We start from the raw sequence: 12500 nt of genomic DNA on the forward strand, positions 1-12500 counted from the left end.
AACCCAAATTCTTCTTTTCTTTCTTTCTCTCTTTCTTCACTCCCGTCTTACCGAAAAGCACTGCAGCAGCACCCGTTTGTTCTGGAAGTTCTTCTCGGTCTCTGTGTATCTGTTAATGCCCTCCAGCACGCTGAGGAGTATGTTGTCCGTGACCCTCAGGCCCGTCATCTTGCTCTCCTCCAGAGCCACCAGCAGCACCACAGTCAGGCTGGACGCCTGGCCCAGCACCGAGGCTCCCGTCTGGGTCAACAGCGGGTCAATACGGGACTGCAGGACCTTAGAAAATAAGTAAGGAAATGACTAAATAAATAAATAAATAAGACTAAAAATGAAAACTTCAACACCACGGACAAGTTTGACGCCTGGTCGAACACCGAGGCTCCCGTCTGGGTCGCGGGACTGCAGGACCTTAGAGTAAAGTAAGGAAATAACGAAATAAATAAATACAGTAAGACTAAAAATGATTAGAAGCTGTAGGCCTGGTCCAGCACCGACGCTCGCGTCTGGGTCAGCAGCGGGTCGACACGGGACTGCAGAACCTTAGAAAATAAGTAAGGAAATAACTAAATAAATAAATAAGACTAGAAATTAAAACATCAACACCACGGACAAGTTTGACGCCTGGCCCAGCACCGAGGCCCCAGCCTGGGTCAACAAGCAATAAGTAATTATGACGAAAAAAATGATTAGAAAAGCACCCGAAAACACTAACACCACGGAAAAGCTGTAGGCCTGGATCAGCACCGTCTGGGTCAACAGCCGGTCGACGCGGGACTGCAGGACCTTACAGTAAAGTAAGGAAATAAGGAAATAAATAAATAAGACTAAAAATGATTAGAAAAGCACCCGAAAAACACCAACACCACCACAGTCAGGCTGTAGGCCTGGCCCAGCAACGAGGCTCCCGTCTGGGTCAACAGCGGGTCAATACGGGACTGCAGGACCTTAGAAAATAAGTAAGGAAATGACTAAATAAATAAATAAATAAGACTAAAAATGAAAACTTCAACACCACGGACAAGTTTGACGCCTGGCCCAGCACCGACGCTCCCGTCTGGGGGGATACGGGACTGCAGCGGGTCGATACGGGACTGCAGGACCTTAGAGAATAAGTAAGGCAAGCAATAAATAAGACTAAAAATGATTAGAAAAGCACCCGAAAACACTAACACCACGGAAAAGCTGCAGGCTTGTCCCAGCACCGAGGCTTCCGTCTGGGTCAACAGCGGGTCGATACGGGACTGCAGGACCTTAGAGAATAAGTAAGGAAATAACGAAATAAATAAATAAGACTAAAAATGAAAACTTCAACACCACGGACAAGTTTGACGCCTGGTCGAACACCGAGGCTCCCGTCTGGGTCAACAAGCAATAAGTAATTATGACGAAAAAAATGATTAGAAAAGCACCCGAAAACACTAACACCACGGAAAAGCTGCAGGCTTGGATCAGCACCGTCTGGGTCAACAGCCGGTCGACGCGGGACTGCAGGACCTTAGAGTAAGTAAGGCGAGCAAGAAATAAATAAATAAGACTAAAAATGATTAGAAAAGCACCCGAAAACACTAACACCACCACAGTCAGGCTGGACGCCTGGCCCAGCACCGACGCTCCCGTCTGGGTCAACAGCCGGTCTACGCGGGACTGCAGGACCTTAGAGTAAAGTAAGGAAATAACGAAATAAATAAATACAGTAAGACTAAAAATGATTAGTTCAACACCACGGACAAGTTTGACGCCTGGCCCAGCACCGACGCTCCCGTCTGGGGGGATACGGGACTGCAGCGGGTCGATACGGGACTGCAGGACCTTAGAAAATAAGTAAGGCAAGCAATAAGTAAGACTAAAATGATTAGAAAAGCACCCGAAAACACCAGCGGCACCACAGTCAGGCTGGACGCCTGGCCTAGCACCGAGGCTCCCGTCTGGGTCAACAGCCACTCGATACGGGACTGAAGGACCTTAGAGAATAAGTAAGGCAAGCAATAAATAAAACTTCAACACCACGGACAAGTTTGACGCCTGGTCGAACACCGAGGCTCCCGTCTGGGTCAACAGCCGGTCGACGCGGGACTGCAGGACCTTACAGTAAAGTAAGGAAATAACGAAATAAATAAATACAGTAAGACTAAAAATGATTAGAAGCTGTAGGCCTGGTCCAGCACCGACGCTCGCGTCTGGGTCAGCAGCGGGTCGACACGGGACTGCAGAACCTTAGAAAATAAGTAAGGAAATAACTAACTAAATAAATAAGACTAGAAATTATTAGAAAAGCACCCGAAAAACACTAACACTCAGGACAGGCTGGACGTCTGGGTCAACAGCTGCTCTAGGGGAGACTGCAGGACCTTAAAAGTAAAGTAAGGCAAGCAATAAATAAATTATTATGACTTAAAGGTGCACTGTATAATATTTTTAGTTCATTTCCAGAATTCATTCTGTCCATTCACTACTGTTACCTTTTCGACAAATACTTGATACGGGACTGCAAGACCTTAGAGAATAAGTAAGGCAATAACTAAATAAATAAATAAGACTAAAAATGATTAGAAAACCACCTGAAAACACCAACATCACGGACAAGCTGTACTACTGTATAATAAAGGACTCTTAAAGGTGCATTGTGTAACATTTTAAATCGATTTCCAGAATCCATGCTGCCCATTCACAAAGGTTACCTTTTTAACTAATACTTACCACCACCTTTAAATTCCAAGTATTCATTATGACTGGGAAAATTGCACTTTTCATACATGAAAAGGGGGATCTTCTCCATGGTGCCATTTTGAATTTCCAGAAATAGGCAGTTTTAGCTGCAAAATTTACCGTTTATTACTTTGTAAATATTCATGTAAAGATCAAATTTGACAATAGGCAGCACAGTTTCAATGAGCAGCATAGTTGCAATACCAACTCAGGCCACAAGCTTACACAGTGCACATTTCACTTTACTTTGGAGCACCCGGACCTACTCTCTTTGCCTGATTATCATCATGACTTTCAAATCTCTTCGAGACTTGGGCTGACCAAGATCCTCATAACAACTAACATTCATAGTCGGCATGGTTGACCCACCTACCTTGGTTTCCTACTGGTCGAGGGTAGAACAGGCTGAGCCGAAGTTTAAACCAAACATTTCTTAGTCCCAATAGAACGTGTCTGCTTAAACAACATCACTGCTTTGAACACGCCTCTACCCAGAACGGTTGGAAATGCTCAAAGTTGATTAGTTCCCGACAAAGTGGGTTGAGTTCCCGCTGTAGCGGGATCCAGATTCTACCTGAACGAGCTCCTGGCCTTGGTGAGTTGCGTCACCACTAAGGCAGAGCCTGGGTACTACTCTCTGCTCTCAAAGCCAGCTTTTGACGTTTCATGTTTTACGGATCTGTGCCTACTCTCCAGGCCACAGGGGACCAGCATCTGAAGGGCCTGGCGTTCACAGGGCATGGCTAGTCTTAACTATACCTCTTCATTAATTGCCGTACTACTCTACTATTTGCGTTTTACGGATCTGTGCCTATTGTACTGTACCTCCAGGCCACAGCGGACCAGCATCTGAAGGGCCTGGCGCTCGCTGGCAGCCGGGCGGCACACCACGGCGAAGTCGGCACTGCAGGTCCAGTTGAGGCGCTGCACCACCTCCCTCACAGGGCACGGGCGCTTCGGGGGCGAGGCGTAGGAGGAGGTAGTGGTGGTGGTGGTGGTGGCGGTGCCGCCATTACCGTTACCTGAGAGGTGGTTTAGACATAGACATAATACACATAATTAACACAGTTGTGTGTGTTTTTTTTTTTTTTTTTACAAAATTATGATTTTTATAGTAGTAATTACATAATAATAATGACAATAATATAATAATAATAATTATCATAAAACTATATAAGTGTAGCTAGTAATTATATAATAATAATAATAATATATGAAATGTATACATAAAAAATATAAAAAATAATAATACAAAATAAATACTATACCTGTGCCTCCACCGCTATTTCCACCTCCAGAGGTGCCACCACCCCCTCCTATGCCTCCACTTCCTGCTCCTCCACTTCCTGTTCCCCCTCCCCCTCCATTTCCTCCTCCTCCACTTCCTGCTCCTCCACTTCCTGTTCCCCCTCCCCCTCCATTTCCTCCTCCTCCACTTCCTGCTCCTCCACTTCCTGTTCCCCCTCCCCCTCCATTTCCTCCTCCTCCACTTCCTGTTCCCCCTCCTCCTCCATTTCCTCCTCCTCCACTTCCTGCTCCTCCACTTCCTGTTCCCCCTCCCCCTCCTACTCCACCTCCTCCTATTCCTCCACCTCCTGCTCCTCCACTTCCTGTTCCCCCTCCTATTCCTCCACTTCCTGCTCCTCCACTTCCTGTTCCCCCTCCTATTCCTCCACTTCCTCCTCCTCCACTTCCTGCTCCTCCACTTCCTGTTCCCCCTCCCCCTCCTACTCCACCTCCTCCTATTCCTCCACCTCCTCCTCCTCCTCCTGCTCCTCCTCCATCTCCACCTACTCCACCTCCTCCTGCTCCACCTCCCCCACCATCTGCACCTCCTCCACCTCCTGCTCCATCTCCATCTGCACCTCCTCCACCTCCTGCTCCATCTCCATCTGCACCTCCTCCTCCTGCTCCACCTCCATCTGCACCTCCTCCTCCTCCTGCTCCACCTCCATCTCCACCTCCTCCTACTCCTCCACCTCCTATTCCTTCCCCACCTCCTGCTCCACCTCCACCCTCCCCACTGCCCCCCGTGGTGCCCTCTCCTCCTGCTCCTCCTCCTCCTCCTGGTGGGGTGGTGGTGGGGGTGGGGGTGGTGGTGGTGGTGTAGTTGGTAGGCCTATAGGTGGCGCACAGCGTGCCCACCCAGGCACTGGAGCTCTCCTGCCTCAGCAGAGACAAGATGGCCACGTTCGTACAGATGGACCCAACAAAGTTAGCCTGGTGGAGAGAGAGAGAGAGAGAGAGAGAGAGAGAGAGAGAGATAGAGAGATAGAGATAGAGAGATCAGAGATATGGAAGCACGTTATACATGGGTTCAAATTTTGTGTTTTTTTCTCTTGGCTGCGCGACACTAGCTGCTCACAACTCAACCTCTGATTCAGAAAGAAGTCCAGTTGTGCTTCCTGGAACGGCTAGTTTTTAAGATGGTGCTCTTTGGTGACAGGCTTGGTTGACTTCAAACAAAGGTTTAGGAATACCTAAACCTCTGATTGTTGGAAACTGTCGGTCAAAAAAATAGCTCATGTGGTTGGCTGCCAGTGTCTTGCCCCTCCTCACAACATCGTGTTTATAAACACGGTGAACCCATGTATTGACAGACAGACAGGTGACAGGCAGGTGACAGGTAAGACCACCTGTGCTCGTTTTGGGTAGGGTGCTCACATCCAGAGTAACTTGTTGCAGGTGCCAGACAAAAGTGTCAACAGTTCAAGAAGGTACATCTGCACACTACGGAATAACCTCCAATAAAATAAATAAAATCTTCGTCGAAGTTCCAGGGTGATCGAAACGTTGCTGTTTAATAAACTTTATTTTTTGGAGCTTATGCCAAGGTAAGCCCACCCATACACAGGTGTAACAGACAGGTGACAGGGGACAGGTAGCAGGTGCCCTCACATGGTCGTAGTCCCAGCAGAAGGTCAGGAGGAACGGGTTAAACCATAGACACAAACCATACTGAAATAACCATGAAGACAACATGGATAAGCCATAGTAATACTATGGTTGGTTCAGAGTACTTAGTCACTAGAGAAACCATAGTCAGTACAGTAAAACTATGGTCAGTACAGTAAAACTATGGTCGATTTTTCGTAAGGGCAGGTGCCAGGTGCGCTCACCTGGTCGTAGTCCCAGCAGAATGCCAGGAGGAACGGGTCGGGCAGCGGCGTGCCCCAGCTGCCATAGTGGCAATGCTGCACTGCACCGGGTCGATGCAATTGACTATGCTTCAACCAATGTTTGACAATGATTTAACTATACCTTCGCTAAAATGAACCATTTTTTAAACGTTTTACTATGAAAACGAACCATGTTTTTACCATTATGTTTTTATGGCATGGGTTACGGCAAAGAGCACACTGTAGTTAAACCATGTTTTTTATGGTTAAACCACAGTCAGGAGGAACCACAGGTTCCACCATCATGGTTACCCAAAAAAGCCATGGTAGATTTTCTTAAGGTTAAGGTATAGGCAGGCCTGAGAGACAGGTGCCAGCTGTGCCAGGTGTGCCCACCTGGTCGTAGTCCCAGCAGAATGCCAGGAGGAACGGGTCGGGCAGCGCCGTGCCCCAGCTGCCGTAGTGGCAATGCTGTGCCGGGTCGATGCCCTCGAGGCCCTCAATGCCCGCGCTGTCGTTGGCACAGTGCTGCAGGAGCCAGGTGTTGTCCAGGTTGGCAAGCAGGTTCTGCAACACCACCTGCCAACACACACACACACACACACACACACACACACACACACACACACACACACACACACACACACGCACACGCACACGCACACACACGTGTTTGTATTTGCATCGTTTTGAGGACCTTTCATTGACCCCATTATGATGACGAAACTAGTGAATGCTAAAATCGTGCCCTGACCAACACAATCCCTGACCCTAAACCTGTCAGTAAGCAAATGTTTTTGCACTTTTAATTTTTTCACCAACAACAAAACAACTGAGAAAAACATGGTAGCCCCTTAATGCACGCCGTACCTCCAGTGGCACGTTGTAAAAGTCATTGAAAGGTTAACTACCATAGTACTACAACACTATGACATAACACAGGGCCTTTAGTAATGCACTACGACTTGGTCATTGCCATTCTGGTAACAGCAAATTTATAACGCTGTGTCTTAACATGTTAAATGGCTGTGAGAGGACTGAAGTTGTGTCTAATCTAATCTACTCTTTAGCAAAGAGAGATATCCTCCGCGCTCCTGCACTTCACAATCTGGTGCGTCTCGGGAAAGGACTTGGTAAATGCAGGGGAGCAAAGGAGTCACCGGAGCATCTTCAGATGTGGAAAATAACTTGTTTTATTGGGCAAGCGCCAAGACTAACGTTTCGACGTTCACACGTTTTCAATACAGTACAAGTTACTTTTAATACAACAAGTTATTTTCCACATCTGAAGATGCTCCGGTGACTCCTTTCTTCCCCTAATCTACTCTTTCTCACCTGGTTCATGCAGACCATCTTGGTGAAGTTCTCAGCGTCCTTACCTGGTTCATGCAGACCATCTTGGTGAAGTTCTCGGCGTCCTTGTCAGCGCAGAGGGCCAGGTCCGTCATGTCCACGATGACCGGCTGGCTCCAGTCGCCGTAGCGGCACGTCTGGGCGAGGATGTCGACGCGCTCCTGGTCGTCCGCGCACACCGACATCAGCCACTGGTTTAGCGGCTCCACGATCAGCTGGTCAAACAGCTGCAGGTTGCAGCACACGTTCTTCTGGAAGCCCAGCTGGTCCATCTGAAATAAAGTCAAAGTTAACGTTAACGTTGACATTAAAGTTTATTTATTTATTTATTTATTCATTTATTTATGCAGCACACATTCTTCTGGAACCCCGGCTGGTCCATCTGAAATAAAGTTAAAGTTAAAGTTAGGGGGCGCTGTGGTGCAGCGCGCTGAGCCTCCCACATTTGGGCTTGCGTGCCCACCCACAGCGACCCCTCATGAGCCTGAATGTTGCGTAATACAGCTCCAGGCGCCAGGGCCAATGTTGCGCAGCGCAACATCCAGCATCAATGAGTTAACTATTGCTAATTTTTATTACGTTTCCCTTTTTGTCATATATGATAGCTAATAGATCTTACTACATTGGCCCTGCCATGGCGCAAATGGTGGGGCACTTTTTTTGCTATGCGGCCGACCCATGTTCGACTCCCGGCCCGGGTCCTTTGCCAGCCCTTCCAAATCTCTCCTCCCCACTCACTTCCTGTCACCATCTTCACTGTCGTGGCAATAAAAAAAACCCCAAAAAACATGGATTTTTTTTTTATTACGTTTCCTTTTGTCATATCTGATAGCCAATAATAGATCTTACCTGCCAGCAGAGCCCCACCACGGAGGGGTCCACTACGATCTTGGGCCACTCGTCGTAGTTGCACCACACGGGCACGCCGACAGCTTCTGGAATCTGGGACCCAGGCCCCCCTCCCCCTCCCCCTCCTCCCGGTGCTGTTGGGCCCGGTGCCGTGGGCAAGGTGCTGCAGTAGTCCCCGACCCAGCGGTGGGCGCTGTTCTTCAGGAGCTCGTTCAGGAAGGTGGAGTTGCCACACACGTGCACCCGGAATCCCATCTCATCATTCTAATGGAGTAGGATAGAGGAGAAGAGAAGAGAGTAGAGTTAAGAAGAGTAGAGTAGGATAGAGGAGAAGAGAAGAGAGTAGAGTTAAGTAGAGTAGAGTAGGATAGAGGAGAAGAGAGTAGAGTTAAGTAGAGTAGAGCAGGGAGGACAGAGGAGAAGAGAGTAGAGTTTAGTAGAGTAGAGTAGGATAGAGGAGAAGAGAGTAGAGTTAAGTAGAGTAGAGTAGAGTAGAGGAGAAGAGAGTAGAGTTAAGTAGAGTAGAGTAGAGGAGAAGAGAGTAGAGTTAAGTAGAGTAGAGTAGAGGAGAAGAGAGTAGAGTTAAGTAGAGTAGAGTAGAGTAGAGGAGAAGAGAGTAGAGTTAAGAAGAGTAGAGTAGGGAGGACAGAGGAGAAGAGAGTAGAGTTAAGTAGAGTAGAGTAGGGAGGACAGAGGAGAAGAGAGTAGAGTTAAGTAGAGTAGAGTAGAGTAGAGTAGAGTAGGGAGGACAGAGGAGAAGAGAGTAGAGTTAAGTAGAGTAGAGTAGGATAGAGGAGAAGAGAGTAGAGTTAAGTAGAGTAGAGTAGGATAGAGGAGAAGAGAGTAGAGTTAAGTAGAGTAGAGTAGGGAGGACAGAGGAGAAGAGAGTAGAGTTAAGTAGAGTAGAGTAGGATAGAGGAGAAGAGAGTAGAGTTAAGTAGAGTAGAGTAGAGTAGAGGAGAAGAGAGTAGAGTTAAGTAGAGTCGAGAAGGGAGGATAGAGGAGAAGAGAGTAGAGTTAAGTAGAGTAGAGTAGAGTAGAGTAGAAGAGAGTAGAGTTAAGTAGAGTAGGGTAGAGTAGAGGAGAAGAGAGTAGAGTTAAGAAGAGCAGAGTAGGGAGGATTGGAGAAGAGAGTAGAGTTAAGTAGAGCAGAGTAGAGTAGTATTTTTCATTGAGCACATAAGGCTACACGGGGCAGCCGTGGCTCAGTGGTCAGAGCACTGGACTGGCAACCCAAGGGTTCCCGGTTCAATGCCCGACCGAACCACGGCTGAAGTGCCCTTGAGCAAGGCACCTAACCCCCACACTGCTCCCCGGGCGCCGCTCAGCAGGCAGCTCACTGCTACGGACTAGTGGGTGTACTTCAATGTGATTCACTAGGCCAAATGGGATAAAGTGCAGAGAAAGAATTTCCCTTGGCTCCAATTGGCTCCAATTGGCTTTGTTAATTAATGTGTTTAGGTGACCTCCATGAAAATGTACAATGTGCTGTAAATAGCCACGAAAATAGAGAGAATGCATTTAAATGAGAAGACAAAAGAGAAAAAAAACCAAAGACAAAAACAAAGACAAGAAAATTAACCCACCTGTATGCAGACGGAGAGCAGGTCCACGACGGACGGCGACGTCACATCCCAGGTGTAGTAGCGGCAGGCCTCGTTCACCAGCGCGCCGCCCGAGCCCGGCAGACCCAAGCCCACGTCTGTCGGTGACGGCGGCTGCGTAGTGCAGTTGGGCCTCAGCCACCTGTTGTCCGGGTTCGAGAAGATCAAACACTTAGGGTTTTCTTTTGCCTTAAGACATGTAAAAGTTTTTATCTTTTACCTGACATGTTTCGACGGTCTTACTTCCGTTTTCATCAGGAGAACAGGACAACTCTGTGACCAACCTGTCATTATTGGAAGGGAGGTCACACCTCCACAACAACATCAGCTGTTTTTAAAGCACGTCACTCATCAACTTCACAGTGACCCTCTGATGAAGACGGAAGTAACACCGTCGAAACATGTCAGGTAAAAGATAAAAACTTTGACATGTCTTAAGGCAAAATAAAACCCTAAGTGTTTAAGTTAAACAGTACAGCACTGATTCTTGAGAAAGTGGCTAAAACAGGTTGTAATCTTGAAAGAAAAAACCTAAGTGAATTACAAAATAATATGGTATATCCTCGTAGACAAAGGTCTTGGCTTTTCAGAAATGCACAAGGCCAATCTCCCCATTTTGAATTTTTTTCAGAAATCAGGTTTTTCTCCGATCATGCCTTGTTTTTTGTCAACACAGTCAGACACAAGTAAAAGCAATACAAGGTGTATTGATTTGGTTGCATATGTATCTGGAGTTTGTAAGTGATTGTGTGTGTTTTTTGGTTCACACATACGCCTTTAAATGTTGAAAATTCACTTTCATTCTATTTTAATACTGCTTCATGTGTTCTAATTTAAAAATATGTGCTGTCAGACAATGCTTACTTAATGCCTAAATAGATCAAACAATTTTTTGTAATTTCACAAATATTCGTGTAGGCATTAATTTTCTATTACTTTGATAATTCAACAACTCCAAAGGAAAATCTTGTAAGGACATTCATTTAAAATGTCCAAAACTCCTTCTTACGGTGGTGACTTAAGAACTGACGGTGGTGACAGTAATCTGAAGGTGGTGAAAGTGACCTAATTATTACCTACATTTAGCAAAATAAATAGCCCTCTCAAGTCAATGACATCTAGCATAAACACTTTATTTTTGTGTGTGCACAGTATGTTTGTGCATGTGTTTTTTCTTCATTTGTTAGATAGTCTAGGAAGTAGGCCTAGATTATTGAAAATGTGGCATAAACAGGTTTTAAGTTGTTCAAATCCAAAATATAGAGGTGTATTATCATAGATGAAGGTCTTGGTTGTGCAGTGAATGTATTGGCCAAGCTCCCCATGTTTTATATTTTTCATAAAATGGGCTCTTTCTTGGTTTTGTCACCAGCGTCAGACAGAATTAGAAGTAAAAAATATATATTTACTGTATTTAAGTGAATTACTTTTACAATTCAACATAATTGTAGATACTTATTGGAAGCATATTCTTAAAACTTGTCAAAAACATGTAAAACACATGCTTTTTTGTGAACTACATCAGATGTCACCACCGTCAGGTTTTGTGACAAAAAAAAACTCCAAATGCACCTCAGTGGAGGCTGGAGTATAAGTTTGGGTCACAATTATTACTAACATGTCTGGTAATGTTTCATTAACCAGCACAATTTAGTAAAATATGGATCAAGATGATGAGCAGAACAAAACCTGACGGTGGTGACATCTGACGGTGTGAGACAAAAAAACACTCTTTTACATATTATGAATTTTTTGCTCACATCTGCCACTTCGTTTTCGTTCTGTTTCTTAGGGGCTTCATGCCGCTTCTGAAAAAGTATATATAATTAACATTAATGTAACATAATACTATTAAAACCCCCGACGGTGTTGACAGTTTATGGTTGGGACAGTACCAGTGTCCAAACAAATTAACAAATTGAGGAGAAATTAGTAAACTTACAGGAGCTTCAGCAATGGTGAAGTATTCAGTAGAGCTAAAGGTTTGAAAAGGGGTCCTAAGTAATGACAATGACCTTGTGCATACCTGATTTTATTGTCTTTTTTTAAAAATCTGACGGTGGTGACTAATATGCTGGACACACTTTGAGCAATCAGAAAATAGTAGTAAATATTGCTTTACACGCACTATGTGCATATCTGCAGAACCACTTCAATATGGACTTTCACATCATGGTGATATTATTCAATAATATCAGTGATTTTTACATTTTAAGTCAATTGAAATGATGATGTCTGTCCTTGGGACAACTGTTTTTACAGGGTGTGGGCAGGTTTATAGCCATGAAAAGTAATAAAATTACACTTAAATATTTCAAACGACTGTGCATTTGTGTAACAGACCCCTGGGTCTTTACCTGGATTCATTTTGTTCATGAAAATGTAGTTTATTTTCAACAGAATTGGCAGTTTATTGCTGAGACATGTTTTAGCCGCTTTCTCAAGAATAAGTGTTAGACATAATGAACTTAATACATATCGAGAAGATCAAGTTGAGGAAGTCAACACTGTACACAATAGAACTTCTCCACACACTGCTTCTCTTTTTCAACATATATCACTGACTTAACAGAATAAACCTTCTCCCCACACTGCTTCTCTTTTTAACATAAGCCTATGTCACACTGTGCAGAATAAAACGTCTTCATACACTGGTTCTCTTTTTCTCTATTTCATTTATATAACAGTTTTAATTTCATCTGCTTTTTTAAATTTAGTCTTAGTCTTAGTCACAATGACGAAAATCAATTTTAGTCTTACTTATATTTAGTTATTGCCTTCCCAATTTAGTCTTAGTCTTAGTCTAAATGACCAAAATCAAATAGGGGCGTTGTCGAAATATTTTCGCATTAGTCCTGGTTGAAGAAAG

The 12500-nt window shown here is 45.0% G+C and overlaps 1 protein-coding gene across 1 annotated transcript in view; it reads right to left on the reverse strand.

Moving 5' to 3' along the window:
• The window catches only part of strc1 (stereocilin 1), a 77119-nt gene that overhangs the window by 57303 nt on the left and 7316 nt on the right, over positions 1–12500 (reverse strand). The window contains exons 8-15 of the mRNA XM_063189948.1: positions 9614–9773; positions 8028–8291; positions 7205–7450; positions 6222–6404; positions 4826–4926; positions 3975–3988; positions 3532–3728; positions 52–276 (exon numbers count right to left, since the gene is read on the reverse strand). Coding sequence (XP_063046018.1) covers positions 52–276; positions 3532–3728; positions 3975–3988; positions 4826–4926; positions 6222–6404; positions 7205–7450; positions 8028–8291; positions 9614–9773 — 1390 coding nt within the window. The remainder of the gene's footprint in view (positions 1–51; positions 277–3531; positions 3729–3974; positions 3989–4825; positions 4927–6221; positions 6405–7204; positions 7451–8027; positions 8292–9613; positions 9774–12500) is intronic.

This window comes from Engraulis encrasicolus, chromosome 23, assembly GCF_034702125.1.
Source record: "Engraulis encrasicolus isolate BLACKSEA-1 chromosome 23, IST_EnEncr_1.0, whole genome shotgun sequence".
Classification (NCBI taxonomy): domain Eukaryota; kingdom Metazoa; phylum Chordata; class Actinopteri; order Clupeiformes; family Engraulidae; genus Engraulis; species Engraulis encrasicolus.